At 41.3% G+C, this 12862-nt stretch overlaps 1 protein-coding gene across 5 annotated transcripts in view; it reads right to left on the bottom strand.

Moving 5' to 3' along the window:
- The window catches only part of HLTF (helicase like transcription factor), a 59360-nt gene extending 56386 nt beyond the window's left edge, over nt 1–2974 (bottom strand). For 3 of the 5 annotated variants that reach the window (XM_045506926.2, XM_045506925.2, XM_045506928.2), the window contains exons 1-2: nt 2728–2974; nt 1334–1541 (exon numbers count right to left, since the gene is read on the bottom strand). In XM_045506926.2, coding sequence (XP_045362882.2) covers nt 1334–1541; nt 2728–2747 — 228 coding nt within the window. In that variant the 5' untranslated portion in view covers nt 2748–2974. The remainder of the gene's footprint in view (nt 1–1333; nt 1542–2727) is intronic. The other 2 variants (XM_010970409.3, XM_010970410.3) reach the window with 1 other exon arrangement.
- Between the last annotated feature and the right edge of the window lie 9888 nt (nt 2975–12862).

Below are 12862 nucleotides of genomic sequence, written 5' to 3'. Positions count from 1 at the left end.
ACAATATATCTAGTTTCTGCAATAAATCAATGACCAGAAACAAAGGATAGGTGGGTGACTTATGAGACTTGACAGCCAAGGGTAATATTATTAATTTTTTTGAATCAGGATCAAAACAAGTTAACTATAAAAACACACTTTTGTTGTTTGATTTGGGGGGGGATTAGGTTGGTTGGTTTGTTTGTTTGTTTTTCATGGAGGTACTAGGGACTAAACCTAGGACCTCATGCATGCTAAGCAGGTGCTCTACCACTTAAGCTATACCCTCTCCCTAAAAAAAACATTTTTAAACAATCAAGAAAACTGATTATATCAAATACATGTATGTATATGCATGACTGGGACATTGTGCTGTACACCAGAAATTGATACACTGTTATTGACTGTACTTTAGTTAAAAAAAGAAAGAAAACTGATTATGGATAAGCTATCAGCTATAATAGGGAATTATTATTAATTTTGTTAAGTATAATAATGACCTAAGAAAATGTCTGAATTTTTTTATAGATACACACTTAAATGTTATAAAGTGATACAGTTGGAATTTTTAGTACAAAAGAAAAGCAGAAAAAGTAATGAAGCAAATGTGCAAAAAACTTGTTAACTGCTGAATCTGGATCATGGGTATATGTAAGTTTATTATATTATTCTTTTATACATGTTTGAAATTTTTCATAATTAAAAATATAAAACTAGAGAGATATCATCCAGATAATGCAGAGGCACACTAGACAACCTTAACAAAGACAATTGCTTTCTGTCTCTGTTCTCACACTCAAGCACACACATACACACTGCGGAGAACAGAGACAGAGAAAGATAAATACGGGAAGAAAAAATGGGAGACAGTCTTCCTATAGAAAGAAAATAAAAAGGTCCTAAAAATAGACAATCTCTTATCTAGCAGGAGTTGATCTTCCTAAATTAAAAATATTAAAGTGCAGAAATGTGCTGAAGGACATAAGAGGAGAAAGCAATGGACTGACTTGGAAGTCATTTTGCAAATGTACCACACAGTATCTGTTTTTTGGGCAAATCATTTAACTTTCCTAAGCTTCAGTTCTTCAGTTCTAGAAGGGGATAACAGATGTCTTATCTACCTCAGAGACACTGTAGTGAGTGATCAAATGACACTATACAGATACAAGTGCTTTGTATATTGTAACCATGATATAAAGGTAAAATAAGATGAGTAGTTAGGCATTTGTTATCTCTTGCTCAGATATATTTCAATTACTTAATGTAAAATAAATATTAACTGTATAAATTATCTTATTTTCTAGGCTAGTAACATATCACATCACATTAACTTAATATCTAATGTTATACTCACTACTCCTGTGTAATAGCGTAGACCAACTACATGACCTCTCAAAGTTCCAAATAAAACTGAATCAAGCTCTTCATCACTAGTTAGGAAGTCATCTGGAGGAATAATATCTTGGAATTCAAAACGGGGAAAGAAAGTTGGATATGAAAGGCGTGGAAAATTTCCATGGATTCCGTACTGGACAGTCTGCAAGTACTTCCAAACAGGATCTCTATTTAATTTAAAAAAAGGGGGGGAGGGGGACAGAAAGACAATACAATATTTAATCAAGTATTTCTCTAAGACTATACCATATTTAAAGCCAATTGCTTTCTCACACTTCATTTCAACAAATTAAATCTTATGTGGGTGTATTATGTAAAAATTTGAATCGAGTTCCTATTAGACTCTACTTAATTAAAGCAGAGAATGGAGTGAGTGGAGGCTTCTAGAAACCCTACTTGTTGAATAATGTCTCTTCTACCCACAGAAAGTGAAAACCCCAATAAGGGGTTACAAATCTCTTTCCTAGTGATGATCACCTACTTAAATTGAAATGCTATGCGATGTGTGTAACTAATTATATGCCAAAATTTCAACAGACATTGAGCTAGAAGAGACTTGCAAATATAGAATTTTTTAAAACATGAAGCCATTTATATCCTTACAAATACAAATTTAGCATCATTACCTTAATTCCCTTCGAACAGAAAAACCCATATTTTATTCAGGTATCCCAACCATGCCACCATGGGAAGTTGACCTCAATCCTCCCACTCCCTCAATCCCGACATATAACTGTTTAAGGGCTCCCTCAATCCCCTGATGGATAACTGTTTCCTGAACGGGTACATGAATCAATTTGGACAACGAAAAGTAAGAGGAAGTCGGCTGGGAGGGCTTCCAGGAAGCTTCTACTCTCCTAAGGACGGATAGAAGCTATCTCCCCTGCATTTTCCGGCACGTCTCGAATACCGCTTTTGGCTTTTCTGCAAATGTATTATTTTGCATGTCGGCGCAAGCACATCAACTGTGAGCTACCTGGGGACAGGAGCTGTCTTACCCAGCCCTTTATGCCGAGCACAACGCCCAGCTCACACTGGGTATCTAATACGTGTTTTGTGGGGAAAAGCAAAGGACGCGATCCTGGCTAAGGGTTGGAGCTTTGACCCCAGGACCCCCACAGCCCTTGTCAGAGATTTCCCCGAGACCCTGGCACCAGAGGAGCGAGAGGAGCCTCCCCGCACCAGCCAAGACTACGCGTTTATTTCCCCCGCGGCTACAGGAGCCGCCAGCCGGACGAACACCAGCTGCAGAGATCGCAGAGGGAACGCGAAGGAAACGCGGGGAAGGTCAGGTTCATTTGGGGACGCCGCTGGGCCGTTATCCCCGGCGCCCCACCCCCTTCGCCCCTTCACCTCTTGAACATCCAGGACATGGCGCTGAGTGGGTGACGAGGGGAACGCCTGGGCTCCCGGAATCGTTATCGAGCCGCCTCGATACACCTCCTTCCAGGCACCACCGCCGAGAAGCCGGGGACGGATTCCGAGCGCAGAACTAAGAACGCGCTGCTGAAAGGCAAGACGCCGCGAGGCCAGTCAGACGTCGACGCCGTCTCCTTCCAGCAACAATCTGAGAGACGAGCGACGCTTTGTGACTGGCACTGGGAATGTCCAATCCCGATGAAGGGCCTACGGAGACGAACCAATCAGGGCACTGAGAGGTGCGCAACTCCTCCCCGCGTAGAGATTCAAAGACTGTGGGGGGTCCCGGCTGCAGGGGCGGTTCCATCCGGGTTCTTCCCAGCCCCGGAGACAGGCGCGCGGGAAAACCACGCGGCCCCGCGAGCTCGACTGCGGTGCCCGCTGTGTCAGCGATTCTCTCAGATTCCCTTCCTCAAACGGGATAACGACTCTCCATTCCACTGTTTCCGTCAAGCCCTAAACCTAAGCCCCTTTCCTGAGACCCTACGCCATCCAGCCTCTAATTTAATCTTCATCTGATGTGACGTGTAGTAGGATCTTGCACTGAATAAACGACGCGCTTTACGAGCCCTGGAACTACCAGCGAGACCCTTTAGTTCGTTTCCTGTGGTGAAACCAGGTAGCTGCCCTCAAAATATTCATTTTAAGCTCCACTAGCGAATCAACGAGACACACCAGCTTTAGAGGGCTTAATTGCAATTTAGAGTTACGGAGTCCCCCCTCCCTCTGTTTTTTAAGGGAAATTTTTCATTTCTACCAGAAGAAAGCCATTAAATGTGATGAGAGCACAAGAGCTCGGTTGGTGACCGCTGGAAGCCCTCCCAAAGTCCCCTGAGGGCACGGGGCTGTCTCTGCAGGGAGGGAAGAAGCTTGTTTCCCTCGGGGAGCTGTAGGAGGCCCTCCTAAGTGCTTAAGTGCTCCGTTGCTGGCTTTTGAGTCTGAGGAGACTCAGAATTCGGCTTTGAGGGGACGAGTGGGCCGGCTGCAGCCCAGGTGCTGGCAGGGCTGGTCTCTGCACCTTGGGAGCCTTTTAACTGGTGCAGCAGCGGCACCAGGGTGAGAAACTGGTGATGGCCCTGACCTGCACTTAAAGCTCAGGGTAACTGTCAAGAGAATTGCAGGCTCAAAGAGGAAATGTATTTGAGGATGTGATCAGTATTGACCCCTGCACTTCATTGAACGGTCCATTTTACGCTTCCATCAGCGGAGTATGAGAGGTGGGTCAATGAAACAATTTTTCAAGAGGCATTTGTTTGTTCATTATATTAAACTATCACGATCTGTAAATATGAACCTGCGGTGGAATGAGAAATGGAATTTGCAGTACTTATCACTTCACTTCACTAAAAAGAAGGAAGATGATGAGGAAGATGAAGAGTGTGGCATTTCAAATTATTGTAGTTATTTCACTTTCTTCTGGAAGTATTATGAGGCAGATGGCTATTTGTGGTGTGCCAGATCTAAATAAGTTCTTGGAAAATATGCCAGAAAATGCCCAAATTGAAAATGTTTTGTGTGTAAAGTTAATAAAGAAGTCATGATCATCCAGACTGGAAAATAAAATTTCAACTATGACAATACAAAATGTAACCCTGACCCTTTCAAGAATTGACACCTATGAGTAAAGACCATCCCATGGTTAAAGAATGTGGATTGAATGAAGAAAACATTTGTTAAAGTCATATTTTTTCCATCTTGTTAATATTTTACATCTCAGATCTAGCAGTTGAACTTGGACACTCTTTAATCATTCCTTATTTTTATTTTGAAAAATAAAGTACAATTTGTGCTAGTTAGATTTAAATGTTACAACACTTACAAATTCAGAACTATCACACAAGATGTTTTCTGAAAAATGAACATTTGTAACTGAAGGAAGAGAATGGGAACTGTATAGTGGCCTGTGTGTTGCGCTGATGTGTAAGGAGAATGTCACAAAGAGTAGTGAGGAAGATAAGGGCCAGAGTACATAGAAATTTATGGTCTATAGTAGAGTTTGTATTTTATTTTAAATGCAATAGAAAGCCAGCAAATGTTTTAAGAAGAATGATGATCTGCAGTAGGCTTTTACAAAATTCATTCTGGCAGCTCTGTGGAGACTGGATTAAAGGGAACAAGAACAGAAACAGAGAGACTGCTTAGTTGATAATTAGGAAACCATTGTGTCCAGGTAAAAGATGATAGCTCGGAATGCAGAAGTGATGAAACCAAGATGGCCAAAAGTGTTTGCTGATGAATTTGGATATGGGTGCTAAGGGAGGGGAAAGAATAAAATATTATTCCAGCCACCCACTTACAAACAAGCTTTCTCATCCTTTCCCCCACTTCATGCAAATTAAATATGTCACTCCCCTGTGTGATGCTGTTAAGTATGAAATCAAAGAATGGCATGTGTGGCTTTTTATAATCTGTCCCCTACTTCCCATTCCTGTCACTTCCCAACCCACCCTTCCTATAATGACCTCCACATTCACAAGAAGAAGGCCATTCTCACATGCAGCAAAGTTAATAATAAACCAATCCTTGATGTCTTTTAGTAACTAGTTTGTAATCCAATTTTTACAACTGTCTCAAAAAATGTTCTTTTATAGTTTGTTATTAACAAAATAAAATTTTGAAGCCCTAGGTAAAGAAAATAAGAATCTGAATTTCCAAGTCTGGCTTCAATACAAAAACTTCTAAGTTTATGTCATAGCTAATAGATTCTAGAAGAGTATATGATGTTGTAAGAACTTGGGTTTTTTTTTTTTTTTTTTTGCTTCATTCATCCAAAAGGAGAGAGAGACAAAGTTCAATAGAAGAGATTTTTGAAATGACTTAGGAGAGTTCACAAAGTAAATATCTAAGTGGATCTTAGAGAAAGGGCCTGGAATGCCATCACCCTGGGCCAAACACCACAAAGCGAGGGATGATAGACTGCCTAGCAAAAGTTTCTGGAGATCCTATAAGAAAAGGAAGCTGTGCCTTGTTTTCCAGGGAGTGGCCTCTAGATTCTGCAGATCTTAGAGAGAGGCTCAGAGATGAGAAATGTGCTAGGGCAGTAGAGAAGTAAAAGCTAATGAAGTGGCTCTGTTAAGGGCACAAGGGCAATTCTGGAAATCCTACAAGAGTCCTTGGTGAGTCTCCAATACTGTGAAGGCTGCAGATCTTCACTAGATCATGGTTCTAGCAAGCCCAATAGGAGCCTGGTGACTAAAGATGAGGTGGGTTGAGTTATATCAGCAGGGGGTGCCTGCAGAAGATGAAGTAAAGTCCAAACCTAAGACCCTAAAAGGTAAGAGAAAGAAGACTGAATTTGAAACCTGATTTTAACTGAAGTTTTAAAATGAATGAACTACCTGGAAGTGACTAAAGTAAGATACCTCCCACTAGGCAAACTGAAGGTTTAAGACAAATTATTCAATAAAAATAAAATAAAGTTTTACCTTTGCAAACAGTCAGTAGTTGAAATTAATACATGCTATACATCCATATACACACACATCTCAATGAATTTACATCTAGATATTTATAGCAGATGCCTCTAGTTGGTTGAATTAGGGGATTTACATTTTCTTCTTTTTGCTTATATGCATGTAAAATGTTCTCTATATTGAACATGTATTGGTTTTTTGCTATAAGAAAATAATAAAAGATACAAACTAAATTGTAGTAAAGAAATTACCATTTTTCCAACTTTCTGTTTTCATTTTAAACTTACAGAAAAGTTGCAAAATTAGTAGAAAAAGTTCCCTCACATCTCTTACCCCATTTAACAACATACATAATCACAGTATTAAAAGCAGGAAGTTAACACTGATACAGTATTTCTGATGCATTTTAAAAAATAAGACAAGGCAGAGGAAATGATAGAAAATAAAATCTTTTGTAACTTATTTATGACTGAATTTTCTTACTCTTAATTGGGACCCCTACAGATTCTGGGGCAGATTCATGGGCAGAATAACAGCTGACAGGATAGAGGAAGTAATGTAAAATGAATGCCAAGTAAAATTCTTTTTAATAATGTAATGCATATCGGGTGCCTGCCTTGAAGTACGCACTCAATAAATGCTCTTATTATTACTATTATTGTTGTAATAGAGTTATTATCTAATGAGTCTTCCAGCATTTAACAAAGAATATAGTTAATTGAGGCTGATTTCCTTGTGCTCATCAGCAATTTGTTCCTAAATACCAGAATAACACTGTTTCCAAAAGCCAGTCATTTTCCCAGGTGCAAGTCCTTGAAACAGACTGAAGTGTTTCATCAAGAACCAGAAGACGCTCTGATCCCAACTCCCACTCTGAGAAATCTACAGTGTTCCAGATTACAGAGGCCTTTCCCAGGAGATAACTGTTTCCTCCTCCTTTAGGCCTTGGCTCACTGTGTGCTCCTACGTGCCAGAAGACCAGAGTTGCTGAAGCATTAAGCCTGTCTGGGATCTGTCCTCTTCTCTGTTTCCTGTCCAGGATGCTTGTCTCAGCTTCAGAAAAGCACCACTCTGGGCTGTTAAAAAGAAAACCACGGTCCCAAGATGGCATCACTCATGCTAAAAGCACAAGATACCAAACTTAGACTTAATACCTGATCTTTCAACCTCTCCCAGAAATATAATCTTAATTGACCAGTCCAGAATTTTCTGGTCAAACACGAGTAAAGCTCTCTAAATCAATCCATCTCTCCCCCAGAGGAGAAGAGGCAATCTGCATGACAAAACCCTGCAGTTACCTACCCACCCCACCCCCCAAAATGATGTCCTGGCCTAAAAATAATCCTTTCTTTTCTTTTGCTACTAGCTCCCCTGCCACCCCACCATTCTTCCCATAAAAACCTTCCATTTTGTACAACCCCTCTGAGCACTCTTCTGGTTGCTAGATGAGATGCTGCTGGATTCACGAATTGTTGAATAAAGTCTATTAGATCTTCACATTTATTGGGCTGAATTTTGTTTTTTAACAGATTCATGAAATTATTTAGGGTTCTTGTCATGGCCATGGTCAAAGTGCTTTTTATTTTAATGAATACTATAAGGAGTGATGAACATTTTTCTGCCTCCTTTATGACTAGAAAATTAAAAGCTTTTAAATCTAAATGCATATTTTTAAAAATTCACATTTGATATGATCAAAAACACTATTTTTTAATGTGAGAAACTATATTGTATTAGCAAATCAGTTTTTAGTCAGCATCACAACTTACCAAACTATTGTATCTTACAGCTATGCCCTATGCTAATCCTAAAATTAAGGTTTAACTTGCCATTTCAAATAGTCTTTTAGAAAGTTAAAAAAAAACTCTTAAAAACAATCAAATGTATTTCTTAAATTTGAAAAATTAAGAAAGCATTCAAGTAGATTTTTAGAGCAATTTAATTTCCTGATCTAACAGAATTAGAAACTCCAAGAGATTCAAGTTCATAAACAGATGAAGTTTTAGGATCAGACTGTATTAATATTCTGCTTGCACTGCTAACTTTGTAATATTTACAAATAAAATTTTCATTTCTCAAATATTTTTAGGTGAGGTGTTTGGTCAAAGAGAAATAAGGTAAGATGCACCCCCAGATGAACGTTAAAGCATTGAGGACCTAGGTTAGCATACCAAAGGCAACAAAGTTGGCTGTAAATATTCCAAAAACTGGAGCTTATCAGGAAAAATAAAGAGTTGGCTACATTATAAATATGTAGAAAGAAAGATAATTAAAAGGACAAGACATACATTTTTTTACCCACAAAATGCAGATTTTTTTTTAAAGGATGAAAAACACAGCCTGGTATTCTAAGAGGAGCTCCTTTTGATACTTCTGATAAGAGATAAATCACTATACACTGTTTTCAAATAAACAGTATTGGAAAGAAAATTTGCAGATAGGAAAGAAGTGTTAGTAACTAACAGATATATATATTTTAAAATTTTTACTAAGTACCAAAGAGAATAGGTTTCAGTCTTTTCCCAAGAACTCCTTTATCATTGAAAGATTGTCTAAAACTTGATTTGTTTATTCAGGTTTTTAACCAAGAGTTTCTTACTAACTTTAACAAACTTGAAATGACATATTTTGAGTAAAATTAATTTTTAAAAGCTTTGTTAAAGCTGTATATTTTAATTGAGGGACTATGTTTAATTTTTTTATTCCAAATATAGGTGAATAAGTATTATTACCTTTGGCAGGAGTTCCTGGCTTCAGGCTGGGAATTATAGGCTGTATGTGCTAGACACTTATACACGTAAAAACAAAAGTGACTAGTACACACGTCCACTAAGTATAAAATATAAGTAATGGGAGAGGGTGTAGCTCAGTGGTAGAGTGCATGCCTAGCATTTATGAGGTCCTCAGTTGAAGCCCCAGTAATTCCATTTAAACAACAAAACACCTTTATCTGTCCTTTCTCTGTCACCCCGATACTGGAAAGGACGCAGCTTGGATCCTTGGATAGGCCAGAGAAACAGTAACAAAGACCTTCTTTATTTGGGAAGATTTTCTCAAGGTGTGGAAATCCCTCGGGAACTTAAAAACCACATGCCATCCCCAGGGGAAAATCATCCCTCTGACACCCTCTCCTCCAAGCCAAGAGGCAGCGATTTGCCCTGCTACAGGCCTCCTTCAGTTCCCTCACATCAGGGAGCTAGCCCAGAGGGAGCTGGAGACTTAGGGCGTCTTCTTAAATGGAAGTCCCCTCCTCTCCGCTCAACTTGAGGTCTCCTCTGTACTCTTTTCTAGTTTTTTTCTGGAATAAAATCATTAACCTGGTTTTCACTTCTCTGTCCTTGTGTGTATCTTCCTCCTGCCAAGCACAAGTGCTGCAAGCCCCGTGGAGCCTCTCCTCAGCCTGGCCAACAAGAATCTGCCTAACAGGGAAGGCCCTTACCTGCCCTGGCTCAGCCTGGTATTGGCTGTGGCCCCATCCTGCCTCTTTTTGGTTTCCCTGTCACCTCCCAGTCTGCGCCCCCCTCCCCGCCCCCAGCTCTGTCTGGTCATTCTCTCCCTCCCTTACCCTCATCCCTCTCCCTGCAAAATGGTGACATTCTATTGATTACTTCCTCTCTGTTCTCTGGACCTGTGAGCGACTCCTCCGCCAGGAACCTTGGCCCTGTCCATATATCTTGCCGGACTCTTACCAACTGGTCCTTCAGGTTTCAGCCAGAACCTCAGACACCCAAAAAAACATTCACTAAGGAAACCTTTCCCACTTGCTTCTGCGCAAAGCAACAAGTAAAACACGTGCTCTTTTACTTACACTGTTTTGTCCGTTTTCTTGTTAGCTGTTTCCAGGTGTGAGCTTTAGAAGGAATAAAGCCTACGCTTGCAGGAAGGGCAGGGCCATTTAAAGAGGTAAGAGGAAGGAGCAAGAACTGCACTCCCTCACAAGCCAGCCTTTAGGTAGCACCAACCCAGGCCTCAGGGCACGACCACACGTGCCTACATCTCGTGAGATCCAGCACCAGGCGCCAAAGCCCAGTGCGCATGCGGAGTCGGGCTGCTTATCCAGAGCCCGAAAACTACTGTTCCCAGAACTCTCTGGGAAGGCATCTTGTCATCCAGGACTGTATTTCCCAGAAAGCCTCTCAAGGCTTCGCTCAGAGTTTGAAAGCTCTTCTTTCACCGGGAATGAACAAGGCGAGGTTAACCCGCATCTTTCCTTCTACCTCGGGAACCGAGGCAGCCCCTACCTTCCCCGGGATGGCGCCTGCAAAGCCTCATTTAGACTTGTCACAGTTTGTTAGATTATAGTGTCATCACAAATTACGAAAAATGGAGATTGGGGAGGGAGTGGAAGGAGTGGAGATTGTAGTAAGTGCCAAGCTGAGGCAGGTGGCTAGAAGACGTGGGGCTTTTCTCCAAGTCACACTGGCCGGAAAGGTCTGTTGGTCCCAATGGTCCCAGTGCCCTGGGAGTCACGCCTTGGTGGCCACTGGGCGTCTGCTGTGGAAGGAGAGGTAGAGGCAGTGGAGCCGCTGACTGTTCGTAGTCTCTGTCTCCAGGGAAGCTACCTGAATGGGGCCCCAGACTCTCCTTCTCCCTTGCTCCTGATCTTCAGTTTCAAATTCCACTCCATTTCTGCTTCAGGGACTCTGCCAATCTAGGTGCTAGGATCCACCCCACCCCCACCTTCCGGTTCCTTAAATCTTCAACCTCTAGTGATATCCTAGATTCTTTCAGAACCTACAATCCCATACTTTGCCCTTGTATTCCAGCACCACTCATCGTTATCTCATATTGAGCATGTCACACCTCTAGTGACCCATTAGTGCTGGGGCTACAGGTCATCCAGGGGCTTTCAGAAACCTGCCTGGAGAGGACAGTTCTGTACTTGGGCCTCAGTTTCCCCCTTGGATTCAGGACAGGGAGAAGGGGTGTGTTGAGATGGACGGTTTAGGCAATACATTTCATTGAGCCTTAGTCTCCTCATTCGTAAAATGATTATCCTTAACAGAAGGCCCAGTCAGTCAGACTTCCCTTGCCAATAGTGCAACATTTGCCTTCTGCCCTACAGGAGAAATCAAAACCGTAGGGCATACAGGAGAGAAATCACCCCTCACCAGATACTTCTGGCTCATATCAGTCATGTGACTCAGTTTGGCATTTGCAGGAATCAAGGTCATGCTTAGAAGCTAGAAATAGAACTTGGAAGCTATTGATGCACACTGGTGGTGCTCATACTGTGAAGCTGTGAAGATGAGGTCTCTCTGAGGGAGGATACCCTTGAGAGGAAGGGGAAGTTGGAGGACCAGTCAAGTTTCAGTTCCACAGCTATCAATGATTCTTGTCTTACTGTCTAGGCCCCAGTTTCCCTTTCTGAATAATATGTGTATGTGGTGGAGGAGCAGAGGAGTGGTAGAGCGTGATCATTGACACCTTTTGTGTGTGTTAAAAGCATTCCTGCAGGGACTAAATTAGATTGTTATTTTAGGTTCTCATCACACCACCAGAGGTCACTATTGACTATCTGTCCGAAGAGCAATTTAGCTTATTTGAGGACAGCCCTGCTACTTTCACAATTCAATACACGTTATTTATAAAAATGGAACAGTGCCCCAGGTAAAGGCTTTGATTTATTCAGAACTCTAGACACAAAAGGAAAAGGAGTCTGTTAAGCCTCCAAAGTTCAGAAACTTTATTTCACATTGGAATCTTTAAAAGACACTAATGCCTGGCCCCTGCCTCCAGACATTCTGATTTCACTGATAAAGGGTGAAATGTGGACATTGGTACTTTCAAAAGCTCCCCAGTGCAGCAAATTACTAATGTGCAGCAAAATTTGGGAACCACAGCCTTAGGCCTTTCTCTCAGTTTTAATAAAGGACTGTGAACCTGACCTAAACTTTGTGTGTATCAACTTCAGAGGAGAAAAACAGGAGTCCTCAGGGAAGGGTTTCCACGAACATGCTTTATGTAGCTCCAACTGGAGACAATAATGGACCCTCTGTTCCACTGAGTATTCCCAGGAACAAGAACCCCACTGGAGTGGTCAGGGAATTAAACTGAAAGGCAGTAATAGCAGCTTTCACTTGTGAAGCTCTCGTAATGCTCCAGGCATGTCTTACCCTTAACAGGCTTTAGCTCATTTAATCTTCAGAATAAGAGGTTAGATGCTATCATGATTTAAATTATACATATGAGGAAACTGAGGCACAGAACGGTCAAATAATTTGCCCATGATCATACACCACAGCCAGTAAGTTGCAGAGCCAGGTTCAAATCCAGGCAGTCTGTCTCCAGGAGCACAATCACTATGCTATTCTACTTCCTAATCCACAAACAATAAAAATTCCCCTTTTCTCCCTACTTGGTCTATGTTTCTTCCATTAGTATTCACATCCATTCTCCTCTCCCCTTCATTTTCTGCTCTCATCTGCAAGACCTACATTTCTGGTCATTGTTCATTCTTAAATTACTCAAATTTCTAATACCACATAGCACTGGGGACTCTGGGGAGATTTAGGGATATGACCTTTATTTTCTCACTATGTGACAGGCCCTATCTGTGTATTATTTTCATATGAGGCTCACATAATTGTACTGCAGGTGAAGAAACAGTCTTGGTAACTTATTCAGCTGATATAGTTTGGTCTCAGGCTCTTTCC

This window comes from Camelus bactrianus, chromosome 1 (genome assembly GCF_048773025.1).
Source record: "Camelus bactrianus isolate YW-2024 breed Bactrian camel chromosome 1, ASM4877302v1, whole genome shotgun sequence".
In the NCBI taxonomy this organism is placed as follows: domain Eukaryota; kingdom Metazoa; phylum Chordata; class Mammalia; order Artiodactyla; family Camelidae; genus Camelus; species Camelus bactrianus.
This window is presented reverse-complemented; position numbering and strand designations above follow the sequence as displayed.